Source organism: Phalacrocorax aristotelis, chromosome 12 (genome assembly GCF_949628215.1).
Source record: "Phalacrocorax aristotelis chromosome 12, bGulAri2.1, whole genome shotgun sequence".
NCBI lineage: Eukaryota > Metazoa > Chordata > Aves > Suliformes > Phalacrocoracidae > Phalacrocorax > Phalacrocorax aristotelis.
The window spans coordinates 22,094,561-22,119,878 of record NC_134287.1 but is presented as its reverse complement, the minus strand read 5'-3'; the positions used below and the strand labels follow the sequence as shown (position 1 = coordinate 22,119,878).

The 25,318-nt window shown below is 40.6% G+C and overlaps 1 protein-coding gene across 1 annotated transcript; it reads right to left on the bottom strand.

Moving 5' to 3' along the window:
* Positions 1 to 227: 227 nt before the first annotated feature.
* On the bottom strand, positions 228 to 24,358 carry GLRX3 (glutaredoxin 3). The gene is made up of 11 exons (XM_075107806.1): positions 24,172 to 24,358; positions 18,813 to 18,921; positions 15,737 to 15,811; positions 14,912 to 15,113; positions 8,152 to 8,324; positions 7,995 to 8,056; positions 5,235 to 5,292; positions 3,345 to 3,397; positions 2,133 to 2,172; positions 1,958 to 2,050; positions 228 to 505 (listed from the first exon to the last, which is right to left on the bottom strand). Exons 1-11 carry the CDS (start codon positions 24,240 to 24,242, stop codon positions 455 to 457), a joined length of 987 nt encoding a protein of 328 aa, XP_074963907.1. The 5' UTR covers positions 24,243 to 24,358; the 3' UTR covers positions 228 to 454.
* Positions 24,359 to 25,318: the final 960 nt, after the last annotated feature.

The window sequence follows — 25,318 nt, the reverse complement described above, 5'->3', positions numbered from 1 at the left end:
TCTTGCTCACTAGACATGAAAACAATTATTAACAGGGACAGAAAATTATTATGCTCCACACCAGAGGTACACCCATTAATATTATCCTAATGAGAGCTGAGCCCCCCCAAAAAAGAGATCCCATTTAAGTCCCATATAGTACTGCAATGGATAGCGGTGCCATTACTCAATTCTTAAACTTCTAACTGCAATGAATACACAGAAAGAGTGTAGTAACAAACCCAAAGTTCTTTAGCATTATATTTTAATTGAATTTGAAGGTCTTGACATTTTTGTGTCTTCAGTGGAAACACATTTTCATATGCGGCATGGTCTTGGGAATGACACAGAGGACATAAGCTGTCTTTATTTCCTCCTGTTGGGTTCCACAAGGCTAAGTCGTATATTGCTCAAATATAATCTACAAATGAATAATCGTTCAAAGTACTTCTGATCCCATCGATGTCCTCTTCCATTAATTCTCTCCCTTAAGGACAGGCAACAACTCACCACTTTCCTTTAGTTCCTGAAAAGAAACATACACAGCAGTTATTCTCTCGGTACGCTTTGTGATCGTGCCAACAAGATTCCAACGGGGCAGCTGGGATAAGGACGTCGATTCCCGGGCTGTTGCGGGAGTGCAGCAGGTGACCCACTAGAGGTCCCCCTTGGCCGAGGCACGGAAGTTCATCATGCTGTGTTTAAATTCTATTTTGCGTGTATTTAGTAAGACAGAAAACCAGTTTAGTGAAAAGATACACCTTCAGAAGAGCTGGCTGATACCACCTTTACCAGGTAACTCCCCTGGTATATCTTGTTCTAGGAGTAATTCAAGATATACTTGAGGCATACACAAAATTTTACATCCAAAATGCCTCCCGCAAAAATAAAGCCACCATCAATAATAGATTTTGTTACTAGCACACATTAAAACAAACAAGACAGCAAGAGATCTGTAAGAGTTCCAAAAGGTGCTTGCCCATAGTATCTTGATGATTTAAATTCAAATTATAAGGCTGCTAACTTCGTAGCGAGGCAGATAACACCAGGAAATAGATTTTAAATCGTCTTGTGGAGTATATATTCTTTTCCTACATCTCAAGAGAAACAACTGTCTCAATTTTATCGCATATTATGCTACATTACAGAATGTACTTTAAAATACTGACAGCATTCATCTACGCACACAAGTCAGTCTGCGTGAACTGACTACAGTCCAACAACACAAACAGACAAATGACATGTAAATACCAGCGAAAAGTATTTTGCTGGCATCTCTGCAATGCCCGAGACTGCACTTACTGATCACTGAAATAACCCACACACTTGTTAAATAAATAAAATTAAAGTAATCTATATAATTTAAGTAATACCAGTATTTTTAGAACTAAATGAGATTTATTGATTGTACCTTCCCAGGAGTTACAATGTCTGAGGAATTGGCTATAAAACATTCAGACAAGAATGGGCTCAAGAGTATTTGGGGTTTAGAACACTGTGCCTGCTCTGTTACAAAAATAAAAAACCACAGTAAGAGATGCAGATCTATTTTTGTTGCTTCAGGGTCTGTTCAAACAACTACAATAAACCTTACTTTCTTCCAGGAATGAGACTGTTTGCTAGGGAAAAAAAAGTCTCGCCCACCTTATTTGAGAAAAGCAATGTCAGAAGTAAAACTAGGAAGAGAAACCTGTAAAAATGCACCCACGGGGTAAAAATGGTCTTTACAGTAACAGTAACTGACTGCTGTCAAGAAAATACATTTCACTGCTAAATCTTGGCATATGAGAACGCCAGAGATTTAGGGCTCCTTTCAACTGCAGGTTGAGCTAATAGAAGTCACAGTAAAAGCAACCAAGTCATTCAGTTTCAAGGTCTAGGGCTGCTACACACCAGCCTCTGTACGTTATGGGCAGAAAACACTTCTGCAGTTTTAAACACTCAATTTACATCCCAAGCAAGATTCTCCCATTCCTACCTTAACAATATCCAGCCCTCCAACAAGTTCACCTTTCACGTACAACTGAGGATACGTTGGCCAGTTTGAATAGGTTTTTAGTCCTTGCCGCACCTAAGAAAAATAATCTTACATGTAAACTTCAACTTCAGTAAAAGCAATAATGAAATCCTCAGTGATGGAGAAGCTTAGTTACCTCTTCGTCTTCCAGTATGTCAAATGTCTCATAATCAATGCTAGGAAAAAAAAAAGAAGAAACAAAATCATCTACTGTGGAGTTTTGCAACGTAAGACCTTCAAAAATTCAGGATGGGTACATTTACAAACTAGCTTTGAAACCACCCCGAATTAGCAGGTAACAGGAGGAAAAAAGTCAGCGCCTCATGCACCAAGAACTATAATGTAAACACTGTCTGGTTTCCTGGGAAACTCCTCATAGTGCACAGAGGACAGTACAACGCACTAAAAAATTAAGCCACGTAGCTTCGGCTCTAATTGGCCAAAAAAACACTCGAAGTAATTCTGTGCGCTTTTACCTAAAAAAAAAGACACACATCCCCCATATACTTTGGAGGGTTTTATTACAGAATCAGCCAGCTGCAGCTATTTCACTATCGTCATATACTACTTGAGTAAAAACACAAAAATAAAATGCCGGTGTAAATTTGATTTCTGGTTGATGCACGTACAAGTTTTGGTACACAACTCCTGGTATTCTAAGACCTGGCACTCCTCGATAACCAGCAAGTATGTAGATTCCTGCAAGTGGACTAGGGCCAGTGACAAGGAACAACGAGCTGAGTAACTGCTACTTATTTCCGAGTTGTAGATTGATATATAGTTATCTGTTATCTCAAAAAGCCCTTTCTAACACGCAGCAATCAAGACAGCTCCTTAACCTCTAACTAGCAGCACGAATGAAACAGTTTATTCAAAGGAGGATGATACTAATCTCTCTCACTACAGAAAGAACTGCTTTGAAGAGGAAAACTGAGGCTAGATGGCATGAGAGGCTCCAAAATTAAGGAAACAGATCAAGACGGAGCTCTCTAAGATGAGCTGCTTACCAGAGCAGTAGGATTTCTTTCATGTCAACAATCACAGAAAAGAGATCCAAAAAAATTCACTGTTGCAATAAACTCCTCAACCCGAGCACGACAATTACTATGTAGAAGCACTAAAGCAGTGTAATATCTGACACACCAATTTGACTTGGTATCAGATGAGCATAGTAGTGATTTACACCATGGGCTTTTACATAAGGACACTTTAAAATACTCTTAAACGAAAGAAAAATCACGTTTGGGGAAGTCTTCCACTAATAATTTCCACACTCATTATTTATAAAGTGTAGTTTTTAACACACAACTGGCTCCCCAAATTCTATAAGACACACACATTTACATACCCAGTATTATTTAGGATTTCTAGAATTTGCTTGCTGAATCCACACTTTGCCGTCTAGAATGCAAAACACATGAACGTTAAAACATACATCTGCGACATCTGATCCACAAAATTCCGAGTCCCCAAGCTACACTAAAGCTATCGCCAATTTACTGCTAGTGATGACCTTACTGGATGAGCAATACTGCTAATCCCCCTTCTTTCTTTATATTCTTTGAACTGTACTGAATGTCTCTCTCTCTGCATACACTGCTGAAATAAATGAAAACACTGAGAACATCAAACACTTCCTCCAGTTGCAGTGTGAAACAATACAAGGTGAATCTGTTTCCCAGCTTTGGCAACACTATCTTGAAAACTAGTTAGGCTTGATTATTTTCTGAACATTCAAAGAGCCAACGCTATGAGTATGTTGGGTATAAAAAGCTTATATGCATTTGTACAATACATGTGTTTTATTTTGAGACCCTCTACTTCCCGTTCTGCAGAGAGGCAACCTAGGGTCAACTGATAAATGGGTTGCAGTACAGCAACTCCCAACTGAAATTAATAATTGAAAGCATCTACTGCAAACTCTTCATGCTGACAGTGTAAGGACATAGCACACCCACCATTTTTCAGACAGTGAACATTGAATCCAGGCTACCCCTTTTTATTAGTGATTTCACTCCACCAGTAGCTCAAGCAAAATGAAAACATGTCAAGCAACCTGCCCAAACTCTTGCTTTCCGTAGCCAAGACACAGGTTTTAAAGGAGATAGAAGAGCATCTGTTTGGAAGACCTAAGCCCAACTAGCTCATCGCCACTGCTTCAGTGAGTCAGCACAACCCACAGGGTTCCAGTGCCTATGAAATGGCTTAGAAAAACAGCCTGTAACAGTCCCAGAAGTATCTGTTGTTAATATCCCGAGAAGGCCGAGGGAACAAATGAGAAAATGAAATGGAAAGACGAGTCACATGAACGAGCTTAGTCCCCACCTCTGTACCCTTCTGAAAAAATACTGTATAAATGACTCTCATACCATGCACCGCTAACTACAATTATTGCTCAGGGTACGCCACTCCCACGGAGAGCCTGAGTTAGGTGCCGTTCAAGTAATTTTGACAAGAAGAATTGCAGTGCCCTGCTGTTCAAAAGGGAATAATTTATCCCCTGGTTACTCTGCGTATGCGACACAAAGCAACAGACTGACCTTTTGGTTTAGTCATTTGTTATTATTTTAATCTTAACTGTTAGCAGTTGTCCGTCTTCAGTCACTACCTTTATTTCAGTAAGCAAGATAATTAAGTGCAGCTTAAAGACACCGGGCATAGACCATTCCATGCACGTGAGGGAAAAAGCGAGTGGATCATTTACGGTATGTGGCATTATGCTTTAGCCTTTAAAACATCTAGCAGCTTTTTTTAAATGCAGTTGTGAAGGCATAATAAAGTCAGAGAAGTTAAAAAGGAGGGAAACTAAGAAACGTGCATCCAGAGATAAAGTTTTGGGCAACACTCAAAGCATGAGCCTCAAGTAGGACAGCCATGAGGGGCAAGCACTCAGAACGTCGGAAGAAAATCCATTATCTGTAAAGACAATCAATAACTAAGACCAGAAGGACACGCACAGTTCTTCCATTCACTCCTGAATTGGGGATCACTTGACACGCGTCGCTGCAGGGCATCAAATTCCCCCATTTTACTGTAACACAGCTATCAGCGTTTTAGCACTATATATCCATCAGGTAAAATGGGGACTGCTCGTCTATGGCTTATAGAAGCCCCAAATAAAAAAAACAAGTAACTAACTTCCCAGCACCATTAATTTTCATGGAAAGCAAGGAAAAAACGTAAGTCACTGGTTAAAAAACTGTTTTAATACAATATATTCTGCAACACTTAATCTTACCTGTTTGCTTCCCTTCATAAAAAGCATCACAGGTGCTTTGTTTATCAAAATTTTAAGCCTACAGAAGGTACAAAAAAGAGAGACATGAAACAGCTTGGTTATTATCCCAAGCTTTGTTTTGTCAGGAAAACAAAATGCAAGAGTGGAAAGACAGGAACTTGCAGCTTTACCAAATGCATTAAAGCATTATTATAAGCAACTCTATCCATTTAAATTGCTTACAGTAACTCTAATGAATGAATCTGAACCACCCTGTTACTTTTAGAGGAACAATTTACTTTTCCAGATAGACCTCTAAGTATCGAGCAGAAATAAGTGTAAGGAGAAACATTATTTTAGGCTATTTTAAATCCAATGTCTATATTTAGTGACATATTGCTTTTTCACATACCAAAGAGAATACTTGGCCTTTCTCATTCTCCACATGAGAACATCTTTTGCAGAGTAAGAGCCACATCTATTGTCCGTCAGTCACAGGACCCGTGGACTTTCGGAGTGAGCACTACTCAAATTCAGGAATAGGTCTGTTTCGCCCCATTGTGCCCTGTCCACTCTGGTCTACCCACACAACCCTGACACCCTGCCTTCTTCCCCTCTCCTTTTAGGAAAGGCTTTCTGTGACAACAGAAAACGTTAGCAAGGACTCCAGTCCAGCAGTTTCCTGCTAAGGGCAAACTACACTCTAAAAAACGCATAACAGGTGATCACTTTCTGTAAGAGGTCGCTTTGCATGACTCCTACAATGCGAAACGATTCTAGACCTGAAGACCCTGGGGTCTTTACAAAATAAAACTAAATGAAGTTTCGTTGGCAACCTACGTGCAGCCTTTTGCACACGTAAACCTCAAAAGAATTTTTCCAACCAAGTTGTCTCTAGGTTAAAAAGCAGCAGCAAAACTAATGGCTACAGCAAGGGTGAGCTACAGTAATCTGAGCTGGTTCCCCAGCTGCCAATTTCCAAAGTCCATTTTCAAGGGTAGTTTCAAGAGAAGACGACGCAGTTAATTGATGAGAAGAGATCAAACATTGAGTAAAGTATCATAATTAAGTATTAAATAGATTATACTACTGATATTCCTTCATTTTATTATGCCTTAGCGTGTTTGAGTAACTATCTTATAGGGTTTTTCTTACGAGTGACTCAGAGTGAATAGTTTGAAAGAGATGCCAGTGGCTCAGAAGTTAAGTATGAGATAGCTACAAAGAAAAACTAGTCTGTGTCATGGTAGAACTCCCCAGTTGTCACCCGAAAACAGAAGGCAGACTTCAGCTAAATGCCACATGTTAAGCCAAGAAACAAACACCTACTGAAAGATGAAGAACATACTAGGTAACGAGAAGCTACTTGTCACTTGGCTGGCAAAGGCCAGTTTGCCTTCAGGCCACTTCGACATCAAAATTTGATAAAATTGATAAAAACTTCACACAACTGTTTGAAAGATGTTGCTGCTGCTCCTTTAACTATTGACATTTAGCTGTCCCAACAATTTTAATCAAGTGAAACACATTAGGTAGGCGGAGGACATTTCCCCCAAAAGATTACAGAAAGCAAAAAAACTGTATAAATTCAATAAAGTTGCAGCTTATGCAAGTTTGCAAAAAGGAAGGGACTAAAGCAAACTTTCTAAAATAAGTTTTTAAAAGGCCATACTGAGACAATCTCATCTTTATCTGTAATTTAATCTCAAGCTGCAAAAGGCAGTGATTGTTTTTTGTGGCCTTGGTGAAACAATTTCCAAGTCACCCTCCTAGTGTAACAAAAGGTAAACCTCAGCCACAGAACAAATTAAAAAGGAATTAATAAATACCCTGCTGTAAAAGTGCACTTGATCTTCATATCAAAATGGCCTGCATTAAATTATTTCTCCGCTGTGCGGAGAAGGCAACAGAGCCACAACCAGTCATATCTTGAGCACTGTAAAACTTGCCCTTACCATCCTCAGACAGCGAGAGGGAATCTATGCTAACATATTTGCCTTTAAGGTACAGGCCACCTTCTCAGTAAACCAGCCTCCCTTTGCATGTCTTAATGGTACTATTCACAGAAGAAGTAAGGGGGGGAAAAAAGCCACATCTACTAGCAACTTCTCAAAGAGAATGACTTGTCAGATATCTGGAGCTTGACTGCCTGGGGCAAGTCAGAATTTCAAACAAGAGCGAATCTTCAAATGGGAAGGTTAAAGGAGGGCAAATTGGTTTCTAGATATTACATCTGATTCAGGAAGCAACGCGCTTCCTACTGCTGCGGCATATATTCACATTGCCAAGGTGAAAGAGAACAGGAACTGAAGGACATGAGTAATCGAGAAAAATGAGGAGACAAGCCAAGATATTTTCTGCAGTGACATCATAGTTATGAAGCATGTGCCAGATGAAGCTGACAACAGCTACTAACGTTTAAAAGATTATCTTCCCAGTTATCTTTAAAGAATAAATTCTTAAAAGAGAGACAAGAAGGAATCTATATATTCCTGCTATCATTAAAATTTAACAAACTACAAATATAGTAACTAAAGCCTACTGGAACAGTATAGATTAACACATAGAGAACAATATAGCTTTGTATTAAGTGATGTTTGCTATATAGAAAACAGAACATATTAAACGACTGCAAGAGTTCTGTAACTGAAGAAAATCTTGACCCACTTCTGATAAAGTCAAAGAACAGGAATTTACACAGGGGATTTCCCTTTATATAAACAAACATACAGGAACCGTCAAAAATAAACACCCTTAAAACAATGACATAATACATCACACCTGTCCTCCAACTTCTGTGTCTTCGGACAGACTGTGTCCAGTTCTCCAGATGCCTCAAGTTCCTAGGGAGATGGGGGAGAAGAAAAATCAGATGTAAAATGCAGGAACAAACATGCTTCTGACAACTAACAAGATTAAGAATTTCTCAGCTTCTAACCTTGACAATATCAAGTCCACCTATAAGCTCTCCAGCTACATATAACTGGGGATAAGTTGGCCAATTAGAATATGTTTTCAGCCCCTGACGAACTTCTTCATCAGAAAAAATATCAAAACTGCTAAATGAAATACCATGTTTGTTCAGTATCTCCACCATTTGCTTGCTGAAACCTGCAAACACAAAAAGATGGATTACATATAATTTTAAGCAAAGCGTTCCCATGTCTGTACTAAACCTTCCATGTCTTTACTAAACCTTATTAATTTAAAAATGTAATTCTACATAGCAAGTTCAAAACAGCGCTAGTGTGTTATTCGTTGCTCTCTCAATATCATAAAATATTATAAAGGAGCAAAAACCTTGTTACTGGGATTACAAAACCAAAGTATTTGGACAGCCTGGTAACCTGGTGCTTCTCTGTTTAGAGGGCCACGTAATAAGTAACCTTCACACAAGCATCTGTTGTTCCAACATACAATTAAAGCAAAGTTAAACACGTTCCCTTATTCCGTCTGTTCCAGCCCTTCTCTGCTGAGCATTCAAAGAATAAAAGCTCCTCAATGACCAGAACAGCATCTTCAGTAGCCACCTTTTTATTCCTCTAATTGCACATCACTTCCTCTACCCTGCCACGACTACTGAACTTCTACACCAAATATGGATGAAGCCGACCCACAAAGTGGGAACCAGGATTTAAACCCACTCCTGTGTCACTAGTTTACCTTCGAAACTTGGCTTTTATAATATATTCTGCCACTTTTGAGTGGTCATTTCTTTTTTAAGAAGTTCCTTCTTCCTTTAAGAGCATGTCCTTTCCTGCTTAATTGTAAAAGGCAGATTCCTTTTTATTTTTTCAAACTCTCTATGTTCACACAAATACTTACTATTTCACTACCCTTGTGACACTTTCATACCATATTTTGTTTTCCTTTATGGCAGATCTTCATTACATTCTACTCTGACAACGCTCTCCCAGCAGGATATTAAGCACTGAGTGTTACAATGCAAACATCCAGATTTTCAGTTTAATATGTGGCCACCCTGAGAAGAAAAGTTTCTCCCTTCTGTAACAAAGCATCTTTTCCCTAAGAGAATCATCGCATTATTTGTAAAAAGTTTATGTATGAAAACTTTAGTATTATAGAATTTACAGCCTATAATCACCTAAATCTTCTTACACTAGAAGGAAACCACAAAAAATTCCACTTTCAAGCAATTCTCCTTCTACTCTATTTTAAATTCACCATTCTCATTAAGATGAGACATTGATTTTTTTAAAAAAGACAAATCAGTTTTTACATCATCAGTCTCTACAGAAACACTTCAAAATCACTTTAAAAAACACACGCGCACCACCCACACCTAGGCTGTGTCCTTTAAGCCACCAGGTCCGTTCTGATGGGGTAACCTGAAAGGAAACTTAAGACTGACGTTCCACCCAACCCTGACGCAGAAGCACAAACCGTCGTCCTCCAGAGAAAACATCAGCCTGCTGGATGTTTCACAGCGTACTGCAGACATTTACTCCGTAAGAGAACAAAAGAGAAGAGGTCTGCTGTACTTTACAACACACGGAAGCCAACAACTTCATCTGTAGGACTGATGATCAAACCTTGATTTGCTACTCCACAACCTACTTGCTCTGCTATGAAAATTATGCTAATCAGGAAAAAAAAAAAAACACCAAGTACATCACACCACATTGAAAGATTTTGGATTTTTGCTTCATTTCTAACACATGGTCTTTATCCTAAAGTATTTCAGCACCTACCACCGTTGCTTGTATGCACATCCCTTCTAAGGAAGTAGAAGCCTCCTAGACGACACTATCATATGGTTTGCAAAAAGGATCCATGAGAATTTGTCCATAAATCAATGTGATAATAACGTGTGGTTTGTATCTTTGCTGTTTTGGATTCAAATGCCCTTGCAATCCCACCAACTGCCTCAAAGAATTCCAACAAATGCCGTGCAGACAAATGAAAACCTCTATAAAAATATTTTAAAAAAAAAGGAGAGACAATGCTTAAAGGCTTTAATAAAGGAATAAAAAAAATAAAGCAGCTTTAAATGGGAAAAAGAATCAAAGTGCCATAGAAGGATAACCTTTGGTTTCAGCTTGCAAGACCACCTATTAGCTTTTGAAATATGGATTTTCACTACAGCTTTCTGCAGTTTTCACTATCTGCAATTTATTGAGATATGAAGTAGCAGTATTTATATGTATGGCATCCAAGCTGCTTTTCTTTCTACAACCGAAGTGTTAAGTTCATGTACAGCCTGAAGTAAAACACAGATTCTGAAATTTTTCATACATCTGGGAGTTCATTAGTAAACAGCTAAAGGCTGATTGCTGATGGTTATTCCATCGCCAATATATTAACTCATTTCTACTGTAAGGAACTGGGTAAAAAAAACACGCTTTATTTTAGCTGTAGGCAGTTACATGCAAACTAGAAAGATTGATTGGTTGTGTTTCGTTTTCAAGGGTTATGGTAGCAGTCTGGAGGTGTTATGCTGAGGGATAAAGCGCCAGAAAAGCTTTACTTTAATAACGAAAGATTTAGGTTGAATTTCTGAAGAAACGCCATACATGCATTACAAGGAATAATTAAACTGCTAACAAAATGTTTTAAGCTGTTATCTAGACAATCACAAATGCCACTCCAGATTCCACACCAATAAAAACACCTGAAATAAATTACGGTATTGATGAAGCAAATAAACAAGCACTACCACAGTCCAAATTTGCTGAAATAATACAACATACACAGCAACCACATACAACTGCCAGTAAACACATAGCCGAGGGGACATACCTTACTTTACACTATGCTTAGCTGGCTTTTCCAGTGAAGAAATTACCAACTACAAGATCATCCCAAAATACACTGCTGGATAGGGTTCCCTCTACTCGCCAACTGCACTAAAGGCTCGACTGCAAGTCTATCATTTGGATCAAAATAGATGCAATTCAAAAATATCTTCACCTTTAAACAAGCATGGCTCCTTTTACTGAACTCTATTTTTATCACTCCTACTACCATTGTAACAGATCCATATCATCTTTGACAAAATGTTAAATCACCCTCACCTTGAGGAAGGCTTTGTCTATTCTAGGAACTTTAACGGACCCAACTTACTAACATCTCCCAACTACTGCCAGAAACCGTCACAGCAGGCTAAAGCGGGCAGCGTATTTAACCGCAAAATTAAGAGCTGTAAGTTCAGACGATTTCATGTGTTGCACTGCATTTTAGTACTTCTGATTTTAACACATACCTCTATTTAGGCAAGTACCTCCCGTGCACTTTGCATGGGGTAGCAGGGATCAACCGTAAGAACTGAAAGCTTGAAGGAATATCTGCTTTATCACATTAAGACATGCAAATGAATCTGTGTTATACTCTTAAATTGCTTTCCATATTGAGTTGATGATGAAATACCTAATTATCCTCAACCTCTTCTTTGGTTTGTGTTTTGGGGTTTTCTTTTTTCTTTTTTTTTAAATAGCCTCCCAATTCTCTCCCATCAAAAATTCAAACACATGAGAAACAGTAAAGGGTCTTTTCTCTACTTAACTTTAGAATCGTCCCGGCATTCTGCTCGACACCCTTTAGAAAGCCAGCCCTCTACCAAGCACCCACAGAAATCCGAAGGAGAAACGGTGTGCCTGTGCCGTCAACTGATCACACCGAGGCAGAGGCTGACTCTGGCGTTCCGGAGACCCTGGGCACACAAGCAATCCAGAGGAGACACCACTGCCTGCACAACACCTTTGAGCTCCCCACGGACACAGCAAGAACCATGCTCTACTCTTATAGCTTGCCACATACCTGCCAAACACCGCACAGCGCCAGCACGGTAGGGTCACTAACAGCAGTGCCACACTGGCGTCCAATGCAGCTAAACTTAAAGCACATACATCTGAATAACCTCAGTTGTGGACACCCCAAATGTACTTGTATTAGGAGATCAGAGCAGTGCTCCGTTACAGGTAGACTTCACGAGTCTGCTTCAGACTAAGCCAAGATTTTCATTCCTACAAAGTTATCTTTAAATTCCTATGACGATACATAGCTTTCACACACCTATAATTGTACTGTTGCATAACACACACACAGAATTATCTATGCGTAAACAGATGGGCCTTCATCAGCTCCTCACAGGAGCAAATGCCTATGCACAAACTGCTAGAATCCCAAGCTGATACACAACAGCACAACGAACGTCAACACTCTGAAATCTGCTATTATTTCTGAAAGTATTTCCACTGAAGTGATTCTGGGACCTATTAGTGCATTGAAATGAAGCAGCAACCTTGAAATTAGAAAGGGAAAAGGAAGAAAAATAGTGTGCGCGGATATCAACACAGTCGAGGCGTCCCAAGCTCTGTTGGGCGTCAGTACATACAGGACCCTGCATTTCCCCTCATTTCTATAACCCTTTTACAGCAACACCTGAAAAAAAAAAACAGACTGTAAGATGGCATGCAACTATTTTAAAAGCAGCCGAAAGTATACTTGGGTACAGAGGGCAGAGACAACAGGAAAAGCTGCACACAAGACATAAGCAAGTGCTTTGTCAACCTGAAGCAGCCTGGAGCGAGCTGCAAGACTCCTCTCACCCTGCCAGGACAGGATTACCCTGTACAACACGTGGCCCAGGCTGACACAAATGTTTGATACGCTTTAATCCCTGCTTCTCCTTCAAATCTTGTTTCATGACTTTTACGTATAAGCCCTCCTTCTCGCAAAGGGCAGCACGCGCTACACTAAACTCCCTCCAATTAATGGCGCTTGGCAGCCAGACTCTCCTCCTCTCCGGCCCAACACGCACTGTATCAGTCCAAAGCTTCTCTTTGTAGTTCAGCCCAGACAGGCCCACCCAGCAGCTGCACCGCAGCACCGCTCCGCTCAGAGCCCTCATCTGCCAAGCCCTCGTCCTGACCCAAAACTACCCAAAGTTAATGAAAAGACTCTTATTTGCTCTATGGACCCAAGCCTCAGTTTCAATAACTAGAACTATACGGAACAACATAAATAGCTCTCCTGTAATAGCATGCCTTCACAGATGCAATGCGAAACAGAGGCTGTTTGGCAGGTCATGTATCACAAACCTGCACTATTATCACATCACCAAGTCCATGCATCCCGTATCATTATCCTTCCCTTTCCCCCCTTTTAACAGTACATGGCAATGCAACAACTGGAATCCTTCCAGAGTAAGATAAATGGACAGAACATGTAAAATAATTTTCTTTAAGGTCCTTTTATAGTATTTCATCCATTTCCCTTTCCATAGCTCTCCACTCAGTTTCTTTTGGAAACTTCCTGGAGACACACCAACAGAAAGCACAAGAAGTAGCTACATGGGGATGTCTGCGCTTGAAACTGTTAACTGAATTTAATACTTAAAACCAGGATGAGATCTTCCACGGCTGGAACATTAGCAGTGCATTAAGCAAAGGAAGCCAACCATAGTCATCGTGGTGTCACCTGCTGCAGTTAAGTAACTGTAGAAGATGCAACATTCCATCTCTAGAACAAACCGGGGAAGAAAGGAGGTAAAAGAAATCAATGCAACTTTTCTCCCCATTGCCTTTCCCCCCTCTTCAATTTTAGAATTTTATATCTCATCACCACTGTCCCCAGAATGGGGCCTTTTCAGCTTTCCCATTCCAACTGAAGCTCTGGAGATGAGGAATGGTTGTTTTTCCACACTCTGTTTCGCTCCTTGTGTTTTTCAGGATGGAATACGGGCCTTAGGTAACAAACGTGTATGAGAATAACAGCACAGAAACTAGAGGCTAAATGTTCACTTTTGCAAGAAGTCGAAAAAGACTGGTGGGTTAGAAGCAGACTGACAACTGAAGATAAACTTCAGCAAAGACAGGCAAGGATTACACTCAAAGCAGACAACCCGGAAAGCGTCGGTGCCAATTCCAGAACGACACTGGCACATGAGGGAACCATAACCAAACAAGAGCTGCCAAGAATGCTGTTTGGTCAAGCAATCTCCATCCTACACCAGCGTTACTCTTCTGTTTACCTCCTGCAGCTCCCCACAGAAAGCCCTACAAAATCAGTAGGGCCTGCGATGCAACTTCCTGCGACTGCACAAGCAAAAGGACTGCAGCTTCATAGCCCTGAAAAATCTGGGGTTTCAACATTTGTTCCTGTGCTTTCCATACAGATCAACACTTCAAGTTAGCTAGGAACCACATGCTCTAAACAGTGAGCAAGTGTTAAGAGCGCTAGGTTTAAGAAAAGGCATTCCCACTGTAGCAGAAACAGATGCTACCGGTCTTTCAATTTTACCGGCTAGGATGGTTTTATTTTCTTTTTTCCAAATGGCAACAGGAATCCTGGGTGTTAGCCTATTCCTCTTATTCCCTGAACAGAAACATTCTCTTCAGCCTAGTTTACATTTTCAACATGTGTAACTTGATGCACAAAATATGTCATGAATAAACACTTGAGCTACCTCAGGAATGGTGTCCTAGCTCAAGGATAGCATCACACACCACATATTCTGCGGAAAGCCCCTAATCTCTGTGATTCCATTTCCAAAATTTAACCAATGGAATAGCAATTCTCTAGCTGCACATAAGCAATGTGAGAATGCTTTCATTAATGCTTCTAGGTACATAAGACACTGTTGGGATGCATCTCCCCAAAACAGCAAATCTGACAACTGGCCCAAAGCAAATGCTGTCACATTGAACACAAACTTCAGAAAATCCTTAAATCCTTACCACAGCGAGGTTCTTTTGGAGAGCCTTTCATGAACAGCATGCAAGGGGCAGCATTGATGAGTTTCTTTAGACGCACATTAAGGTCGTCTTTTGCACTGTCGTTAGAGCCAACAGAAACGGAACTGCTGGATGCGTGGCGCTGCACTTTTTTGGTCAGCTCTGGGGCATGTGCACCATCTAATCTGTCAACCTTCTGAGAATTCTAAGGAAACCAAAATACAGGCTCCTGTTAAAGGATTAAATTCAGAATTTGTACTGTAATAAAACAATAGCAAAACCACCATATAAAGTATAGATTTTCAGATGCAGGGTGGATTAGTGTATTGATCTTTAAGCCAGTCTTCAGTTCCAAGACTCACACGATTCTGTTGGCAGGCTACTGTTAATGCTAGCGGATTTGCTATTAGAAGAATTTATTAAAGAAAATACTTTGAATTTTATTATCACAGGCAAACGTGACCCAGACAGACTTGTCCTTTCTACCAAAAGATTATTTACTTGGGGTTCTGCCATGCTGTAGAACTATAGCTAGACAAGGAAACATTACTGAAAATTTTCTGACCCAATACAAGGTATGACAACTAAAATAAGAACTATGTAAGAATCCCAATGCAATTAGGGAAGCGCTGATATATTGCCGATAACGTGTAAGAATCATTTCACCTACTTTCTAAGGTTCCACTGGATAGACTTAAATCAGATGCATATGTATTTCCGCACTGAGGAAGTTCTTAAGGTTCTGCTCCTCTGCTAGTAGTATTAAAAAAGCATACATATTAACAGTCCACATGGAATACATTTTATCTTAAATCTATTTTCTCTTACCTTAAAGAACAAGAACGTTGGAACAGAACTAATTCCATATTTTTCAGATACTTCAGGCACAGCTTCAGCTTCCAGCTAAAAAACAAAAATACCCAAACCAAAACAAAAACACAGAGAAAAAGATTATTCTCATAATCCTCTTTAAAGTTTGGCTGCAGCTGTCAATCCTGTCTAGAGTGCTCTTCTAGGCATTTTATACATTTAAGAAGGGTTTGATGCCGAAGTTTGTGACACATCTGCATTTAAATGAGACTCACCGGGTTGGTGTGTCATCCACTGAGCCTACACAGTGTCAATACAGGTTCAGAGGTTTTTATTTTGTTGCACATTTCAAAAGATGCCCAGAGGCCACGAATAAAATTTTTGGTGCACTAGTGACCTAGTAAATTTTCAATCATATGCAGCTACTACTATATTGAAATCCATAAATCATTGACCCCAGTTATGTCATGATTACAGTGCTTATTTTCTGCCCACAGCAATTCTTGCTGTTTGCTCTATTGACTAATTTCAAGGGGCAGTACATCATGACTGACATTTGCAGCCTTCTGCAAATTATGGAGAAAAAAGGAGTGTTTCTTCAATAAGCTATTGATGTCTACTAAATTTTGTTTTTAACTCCTGCAAGGCTACCGAGTATGGAGTGGCAAGCTTGTTGAGATTATTGGTTCTAACTTTATTCAGCATTCAAATGCACACCTTGAAATTATATAATATAGTAGCTTGCCAAGAAAATATATACTCTCATTAACTCAAACTTGTGATTTTCTGTTCATAGGCTAAAAGCTTACTCAAGTGACAGAAGATCAAGTATCAAGTACAAGGTTGTTTAAGACACTAGCCCTGTAACAACTGCAGAGTTAACGGTTAAAAAAGTGGTAATAGATCTAAATCTTTCAAACAGAAACCTGCAATCCAGTGTACAGAAGAAAAAGCATTTCAAATTCTTATTCCACAAACCACACAGCGTATGAACAAGCGTCGAGAGCTACTGAACAGTTTCTCCTGCCTGCCTCTGTCCACCCCAATGTATGTTAGAAAATACTGTGATTGTTCTCACTACTAACCAAAACGTAGCGAAGCTCTGAATATTTTAGTATCACAGTGTGCTTTGATTTGCTCCAACTACACAGGCTCTTAATGAACTCACTAAATAGAGAAGCAAGTCAGCACAGTAAGTCAAAACTGAGAGCCCAAGCACCACCTCTGTTTCTGTAAATCAATGCTCCAACAGGATCAACTGAGACTCTAAAGCTATAAATTGAGAGCTGTAAATAGACTCCAATTACCTATTCTCTTTCAAGTGGCAAATGATTAAATGACTTCTACTTTTAACATTAATTTTCTTTTCTAGTAAATTTTCTTCCTACTCAGATACTTATGTTCCACTCTGGTGAGGTTCACACATGCAGACAGATGTAATTTCATATTTCAGGAACTTGCCCTTACTGGTACAACTTTCCAAAACAGTGTTTCTATTTCTGGATATAGGCAGACTTTCATTTTTTAACCAAGCCAAGGATCTTAGGGTTAGAGCATGCAACAACTAAAATGAGGAACTGCGTTTAGAAAGACTAAGATTTATTGACAGCTTTGAAGCTCATTTCATTATTACTTTGCTCTACTCTAGAACGTAACTGTGATTTGCAAGGCAGTACACTAGTCTTGGTCAGTCAACTGTAACCATCTGATGATTTAAGAGGTTCTTCCCAATGGAAAGGCAGACTGGTTATTCTGGAATACCGACCAAAATCCCACAAAGAACTTCCAAGTATATTCCCCATGAGGAGCTCCCCCTCACCCCATAAAATGTATCAAGAGAAGTCACCCAAGTCTTTCAGTAGCTTGTTTTCTCTAAACAAGTACACTAGTAATACTGGGGGGAAGGAGGTGCCGTTATCTTAGTTTTACAACACTTGACCACTTTAGAACCTTGCTTTTAAGAAAGTAAAATCGCCTTGTTTAAAAAAAAAAACCAAAACCAAACCACAGCTGAATAAGGGTTATTTATAAACGACATATGAATATGAATAACAAAGAGGCAACTGAGGGTTTTCTTGGGCCTACTAAAAGGTACGGCAACTCTATAAATTTAAGCATCTTGAGTTTTCAAAACATTGAAAATTAGTCTTTTAAAGCTCTAAGTAATAAAATACCACCATTAAAATAGTTCTGTCTTTCTGTTTTACAGGAAGAAATACCAACTGAGAGAGGAATCATTACAAAAACCCACAAAACCTAAAGGCTGTAAGAAATCAAATTAAAACACACACACACAGCTGGCTGCTCCATTACACCCTACCCTCCTAATCACAGAAGTGTCTCATTAACAAGAGAAAGTTGTTTTAAAATGAACGGCATGTTGATGAAGTGCATTCATTTTTCCCTCCACCCTGGTTCTTTTAGTAGGATGTGCAGATGATCTCACAAAAATATAGCATCTCATTTGTGTTTATCCAGCAGTATAAACTGTCATCTTAGAGTGACAGTGTTGCACAGACTTAAATTTATCTTCCTTTAAAAACTTTGTGAAGATTACTGTTCATCTTTAGTATCAGACAGAAAATCTCTATGAGTTCTGAGACCTATTTAGCTAACCAATACCACCACGGGAACAAATGAAATCTCCAGCACACTACAAAAGAACAGTGTTGCCAAACTAATCTCAAATCCAGCGATAAAATCATGCTTTAAAAATACTGCTGTCTACAGAACTGAAGGACTGAGACATTGCAGGCACAGAGAAATTCAAAAGCCTATTTGTTAGATGGAGTAGCTAGTGAAAAAATCCATCACCGTATCGTAGTAGTCTGATTTTTAGGTTGGGTTTTTTTACCCTTTAAATAGCTCAATAAAATGAAGGTGTTGTTGAAGTTTGCAATATTAAGTTTGTAAAGATGAAGTTAGAACTTTCATCCCACAGACTTTTGATGCATCTCTTGCCTATGTTCAACTCACACCTTTAAACATGAAGCCATAAAGGAATGTCAAAACACAACTTCACCCATATTTCATAATACTTTACTCGTAACAATGGTGCTCTCCTGTTTAAAACAAGCTCAGCTGCCTGACTCACCTTCACAAACGTAACCTGTGTGTGTTCCTTTGCTAGCGCTGCCATAACCTCGTTCATTTGAGCACACTGAGGAGCCCATGGTGCCCAGAAGTGGACAACTACAAGGGACCTATAAAAAAAGAGTAACAACATTTATTTTTTAGAAGGACTCGTGCAATATAGAAGTTTGTGGGGTTTTTTTTTTGTCATGGCATATCAAACAAACAAAAAAACCACCATCCACACCAACTTCCTGAGGAACAAAAAAAGAGCACCAAGTAAGTGCAACCAGGATCATTTTCCATCAACTTGCACAGACATCATTGCTTTTTGAGGAGACATTCCAAAACCCAACCAGCACTGTCAATGTAATGCAATACAAAGAAAATCATCATCCTGTATTTTGATAGTCAAAGATCATTCCATATGAACATCAGACAGGAAGAAGAACAAGCAGAAACACTACAGGACACAGATTCTGAAGCACCTGTAGGCCAAACACTGAGAATCGCTCCCAGGCATCCCGCATCTCCTCCCAGGCATCCCGCATCTCCTCCCAGGCATCCCTGCTATCTTTAGAGGCTCCGGGAGCTGCAAAGCTCAGCAGCTTCATGCCAGAGGCTGCACCATTGCTCCTCTCCTCCCAGTGCCACTATTGCCTCTTTACCACTTATCCAGGAATAAGGTGGTACCTTTTCAACTCTGCTGGTCCTTTCCTAAAAATACAGTATTCTTATGCTGAAATGTTATTTTCTGTTTTTATTAGCTTCAACTCCTTATTCTTCTTCCAGCTTCAATAATTCCTCAAATATTTGGAATTGATTATATACAGCATTTAAAGATGAGAAGTCACATGCGTGAACAGAAATCCCATCAAACCAGGCACCACAGGCAGTTCTCACGAGCTTAAACAAACACACTTCGATGACAACAGGGACAGGATATTTGCATCTAATCTTCAATTCTGTTTTCCAGGTTTGCTGAAGTCAAGACCACTAGATAATAGAGGATAAAGAACTAAAGACATATAACTTACACCTTTTAATCTACTTAGAGACAGAGAAGTCAAGTCAACCATACCAGAGAAGCCATTTAGTGTCTTTTATTACTAAATAATGGAAGTTCACTACAAATGTTAACAGCTATGTGGGCAGCACGACATTCATGTTGGAAGAGTTTTCAGCTGTGGTATCTGACCACGTGCTCTGAATACAGCACTAAACTCAATTCAGACACAGAACTTTAAAATCCATAAACTTGACTTTCCAAAGCAATTCTAGCAAGTTTTGGTAGGAATATAATAGGATAGCCTCTTTTGGTTTTTTTCATCATGCCATCAGAGCATAGTTCTGCTCCGAAATCCAATTAAAACTAGCAAAGTTTGCAGGCCAGTAAAAACAACTTGTGGAACGACAAGGCAGTTCTATTTTTCCACAAGTGCCAGCCTGGCAAATCCAGACCTGAGCTCAGGAACAGTTCAAGACATCTTCTCAGGCTGTCACCTCTATAGATTCTTCCAACGCTTGTACACAAGTCACCAACAGCAACAACCCAAAGGCACACCGTCTCTCTTTAACTACAACAAAATAGCTGTACGCTTCTTCGAACTGGTTTCACTGCTCACTATTGACACCAGCCCCAGGAAAGGCTCATTTAAGCCATCTACTCCTTATTTAGAAATGGGATTTGATGTGGACAACTTGAGATACCCGAGACCACACGTCACTGCTCAGAGTAAAACCTTCACTGCAACGCTCTGCTTCAGCACATAAACCTTTACAGCAACGCTCTTTGTGGTGCCCAGCTACCGAGCAAACGAAGAGGCAGGTTGCAGCACAGGTAGCTTGTGCAGAGCTCTGTCTGCCTCATGGCGGAGGGGTCTTCCGAACAGTGCTACAGCTCTCAGCTCACACAGACACAGTTTTAATTAAGAGTTTTGAGCCAATGGGAACAAGCACTTCACATCATGCTGCAACCAGCTTTTTTGCCACAAAGTAATGAGGTGAAAATAATTAGGTAGCTTGAGAGACGGAGGGGGAGTCATTTATATATATGAGAATACCCACTCACAACAGACAGAAAATTTTAAAATGAGAAAAGCAGCATCAGCTCAGTATTTCAGCAGACAGACCAAGCTCTGATGCAGAGAATTATCAAGAGCTCCAGGATTGGTTTCCCTGTACTTGTTCATCACATCCTTCATTTGAGATACCAATTTCAAGACCTCCCCCAATATAATATTTAACATACACACCGTTTACTGACACTTAAGAGCTCAGAGAAGTTGTTAAAAACAGAAGAAGGATGAACAAAACCAGGGTTTTTTTTTTAATCGAGTTTTATGACAAAAGTCTAATCTACTTAGATCTACTACAGCTTCTACAGTCAGAGAAGGAAGTGGTCATGCTCTCACTGCAACTGCACAATGCCTGTCCATTTAAGAAAAATGATTTTTCACATCTGTTACACTACAAGTAGGACAAGAGAATACTCCCACTGGCTAAGAACAAACAGCGGAAGAAAGGAGAACATAAAAGTGGTATAGCGGCTGCGCGCCAGGCCAAAGCACCAACAGATAACTGGACAGACTCTCCTTCCGTTAGCTGAACGCATGCTCTTCCCCTGCTCCCAAGAACATTTCACAAGTGCTCCGTTCAATTTAGTATGCATAGCAGGACACGTCTGGTCACATGAATGTCAGCTCATGACAAGTAGAGGAGGAATAATCACATGGTTATTTAATCCTCATTCCATCAGAACCTACTCTTTCCTTATCAACATATAGCGGCAATCCACTTGATTTTTATCTTCATTAAGAACATACTTCAGTTATTTGCACCAAGGGTTTTGTGGGTTTCTTTGACCAATTCATACACAGAACAAGTCTCATTTTGCAGTTAGACTGCCCTCTTGGTATCTGAGCACTTCAATTGAAACTTGAAAAATAGGAAGAGTAATTCAAAACATTAAGAAAGGAGGAAAACAAAGAGTTAGCAAAATGAAACAAGTGATTCCAAATAAAGTATTTCTTGCATTCAACCAAGATGTTTCTAAAAACTCTACTATTATCTATGAAAGATGATTATAATAAAAATCTTAGAAATCCCAAAGTTTCTCTTCCTTTATCATTTTATATTTCACATTTTGGAGGAAAAGCTGAGGGCCCCCCAAAAAATTAACTTTCTTTAATATAGCTTTTCTAAAACTTTAGTAGCAGAAGGAAAACCAGAAGGGCATATCACACATTTTCTGTGGAAAAACGAAAAGCCCAAAGTCTTGTTTCTATAGTGTACTGAAAAAAATTGAGGCGGACTCACAAAGTATACCTTTAAAACAAAGAGCCTATTGGCTGTAGAACCAAACCAGCAAGACATTCTCTGATAAGGATATCTAGAAAACAATTACGCCATAGGTTACCCTCCTTTTGGGCCAAGATACAAGTATTCTGTAAAATTTAATAATCTTTCTGACAGGCAGCCCAAGCCACTTGGTTTCAGAAGCTGATTCTTCTAAAACATAGTCTAAAAAATAGATTACAGAGCAGGAATAGAAGTGGTTCAACAATTTTGAAGACATTGGCTCAATTCATCTTTTGCAACCGTAAAATCTAGATGCATTTTGAAAAAAATTAAACCTTGAGATTTATGCTGATTCCATTACACAAAGCTTACTAATCACTTGATGTCAGAAAGATTAATTTTCTGAAATAAGAATTCCTATGAAATTAAGTGTCAACATGAAATGTTGGCAGTTGCAGCTGATTAGCGGTAATTCTGTTAGTTTGGAAAAATCAGAAGTCCATTAAAAAAAAGGCAGTAAAATAGCATTAGGCCTAGCCTTTAAGATTCAGCACTTTTTTCTTAAGCTTTATCTTTCAACAGCAAAAATACTTCCTTGAGGAAAATTTCTCCTTTCCCACTTTATGAAAAGTGAATGTTCAAAACTACTCTTTTTTACACCACTAATTTTCAAATCCACTTGATAATCTAAACCTAGAAGGTACCCTATCTCAGCCAATGTATATTTTTAAAGTTCTATCGCCATCCTGAAACAAGGAGATCATCAAAAAAATATACCAATGATTTGAAGTAGTTGTTATGCTCTATGAGTTCAGGTTTGTTTGGTTTCTTACCAAAAAGCCAAATATTTTTAAAGCAAGCAGAGGGAAAAAAGTTCTCTACTATCAATTAAGCTTAGGACCAAAAATAAAATATGCGCGTAAAATAATCAAGGCCATTAAAGAGAAAACTGAATCATGTTTTGTGGGCAAAGAGAACGTGAGAATTACTGAGGGTTTTGTTAAAAATACCTTCAAAATACTGTATTTGTCCCTGAACCCATTTGCATCCCAACGTCCCAGTGAGCGTGAGAATGTGCCTTTCCTCTGGGACACCCTCACGCAACAGTTCAGCTGGAGAATAAATCCAGGGAAGAAAACTGAAAGTCATGCAGCAAGTTTCAAAGGATCTAGTTTCATCTTCCCATAACCAAAACTCGCCCATGTTTCCTTACGCTGTCTTTAAAAACACGATGCTGGTACTTTCATCATCCTTTCTAAAACACTCATTTAACCAGTTTTTCCTCCTTATCCATTTAAGGGCCACTTGCTAGTGCAGCAGTTAAATGGCACGGAAATGTTTCTGACACAGCAGCTTGTTTCCATCCGCCTTATGAGACCTAGTTAAATACACGCTCGGCTAGGGGATTAAAAACATAACAACAGCTACCCCACCCTTGATTCAGCAAGACAAGCCAACAAAGCTGCGAGCCAAACCCGCCTGTTAATGGGAAACCAGCCCTGTTGCACGAGAGGCTAACAATTTCACTTTCTCACCGTAATGCTGCTGCTTTCATTGAAAACGCAGTAATTAAACTGTTTTGCAGGCATCTTATGGATCAGGGCGAAAAACATTCTTCGGCTGCACGCAGGCCCTGTTTCGCAGATCCTCCTCCCCGCCTGCCCACGCACCCCGGCCCGCAGGCGGCTCCGCGCCTGCACAAAGGGGGGCTTAAATAATAACCCGTCCAAAAAAAACCAAACCCGAAACCCTTCCTCGATCTGGGCGTCTGGGGTTTGTTTTTGCAAACCCCGCCGAGGGTTTTCCTCGGCCCTGAGGCAGCCCCGGGGCCGCCCCCCGCCGCACAGACCGGCCCCCGGCACAGCCCGGCCCAAAGGCGCGGAGCCGCGTTTTAAGGGGGACCGGAAGGGATCTAAGGGCGCGCTTTTCCCGCCGGGCCTGTTCCCGCCGTAGCCCCCCCGTCCAGCCAGGCGGCCCGCGCCGCGGGGTGCCTCCGGCAGCGGGCCCCACTCCGCCGGCGGGCCCCACTGCCTCCGCGCCCCGCTCCCTCAGCGCCCCGCCGCTCCCCGTGCCCGCCTCACCTGTCCTTCTGCTGCAGCAGCTGCTGGAGCTGCTCGGCGGAGCCCGCCGCCACCACCACCCCCGCCGCCATGGCCCTGCCGCCGCCGCCGCGGGAAAGGGGAGAGGCGCCGGGTCATGTGGGGGCTGCCCCGCGCATGCGCCGCGGCGGATTCGCCCCTCCGCGCAGGCGCCGCCTCCTCCGCGCGCAGGCGCCGTGGTGGCGCAGGGTACCGCGGGGCGGGGGAGGCGGCCGCCATCTTCCTCCCGTGGCGGGGTGTCCCTGGGCCGGGCGGTCCCGTCACGGCGGGGGCGGCAGCAGGTGGCTGTCGGCTTGGTTTTACTCCATCTCGCTGATAGCTGCCCCTCTGAAATGAGGTTATTTTGCGGGCTGCGGTTTGTGGGTGCCGCTTCCCAGTCCCTTGGCAGCCTTCCGTGCCGCCGAGAAATACGGTGCGGATTCATGAACATAAAAGATAACGCACAGTCGTGGAGGCGTTTTGTTCTGTCCACGAGGCTGGTGTTTCCTTACCCGCGCCTGCTGCAGTTGTTAATGGCTCTACGTGGCCATAATCTACCTCTGGTAACTGATTTTCTGAACTGATCTCTGGAAACTGAATTTTCAGCTGAAAGTCAAACCTGGAACTGCTTTATTGTTTGCAAAAGAGGAAAAGAGCCCCGTATATTGCACGTCATAAATTTATTTTTAAGTAAAATCTAAAAGCCAGTGAGCCAGCGCTCTACCTAAAAACAGAGAGAACTCCAATACTCAAAAGGTCCCTGTTCATGATAGGATTACCAAACTGAGACCACTTTAATTCTGAATGAAAATACCCATAAAAGGTTTTAATGTCCTAGAAAGTCCATACCTTTAATAATTTTTCTAGTTTTCTAGAATCTACCAATTTAAGACTTCAGGTTTGTCTTCACCATCCAAAAATCATTAATAATTAACACTTAGATTACCAAAATAATGTGGCCCCTGTTTCTAGCAAAGACAAGGCTTAAAATCCCAAACCAATGTAATTAACATAATAAAGAAACCCAGAAGTTTTTAAGACTTTATGTATTAGAACATAAAGCTGGAAAAAAGCCTAATCTGGATGTAAGAGGACTCAAAGGCTTGCATCCACGGTCCGCTCCAGGATGGATTCCACGTCTGGAGCGGGA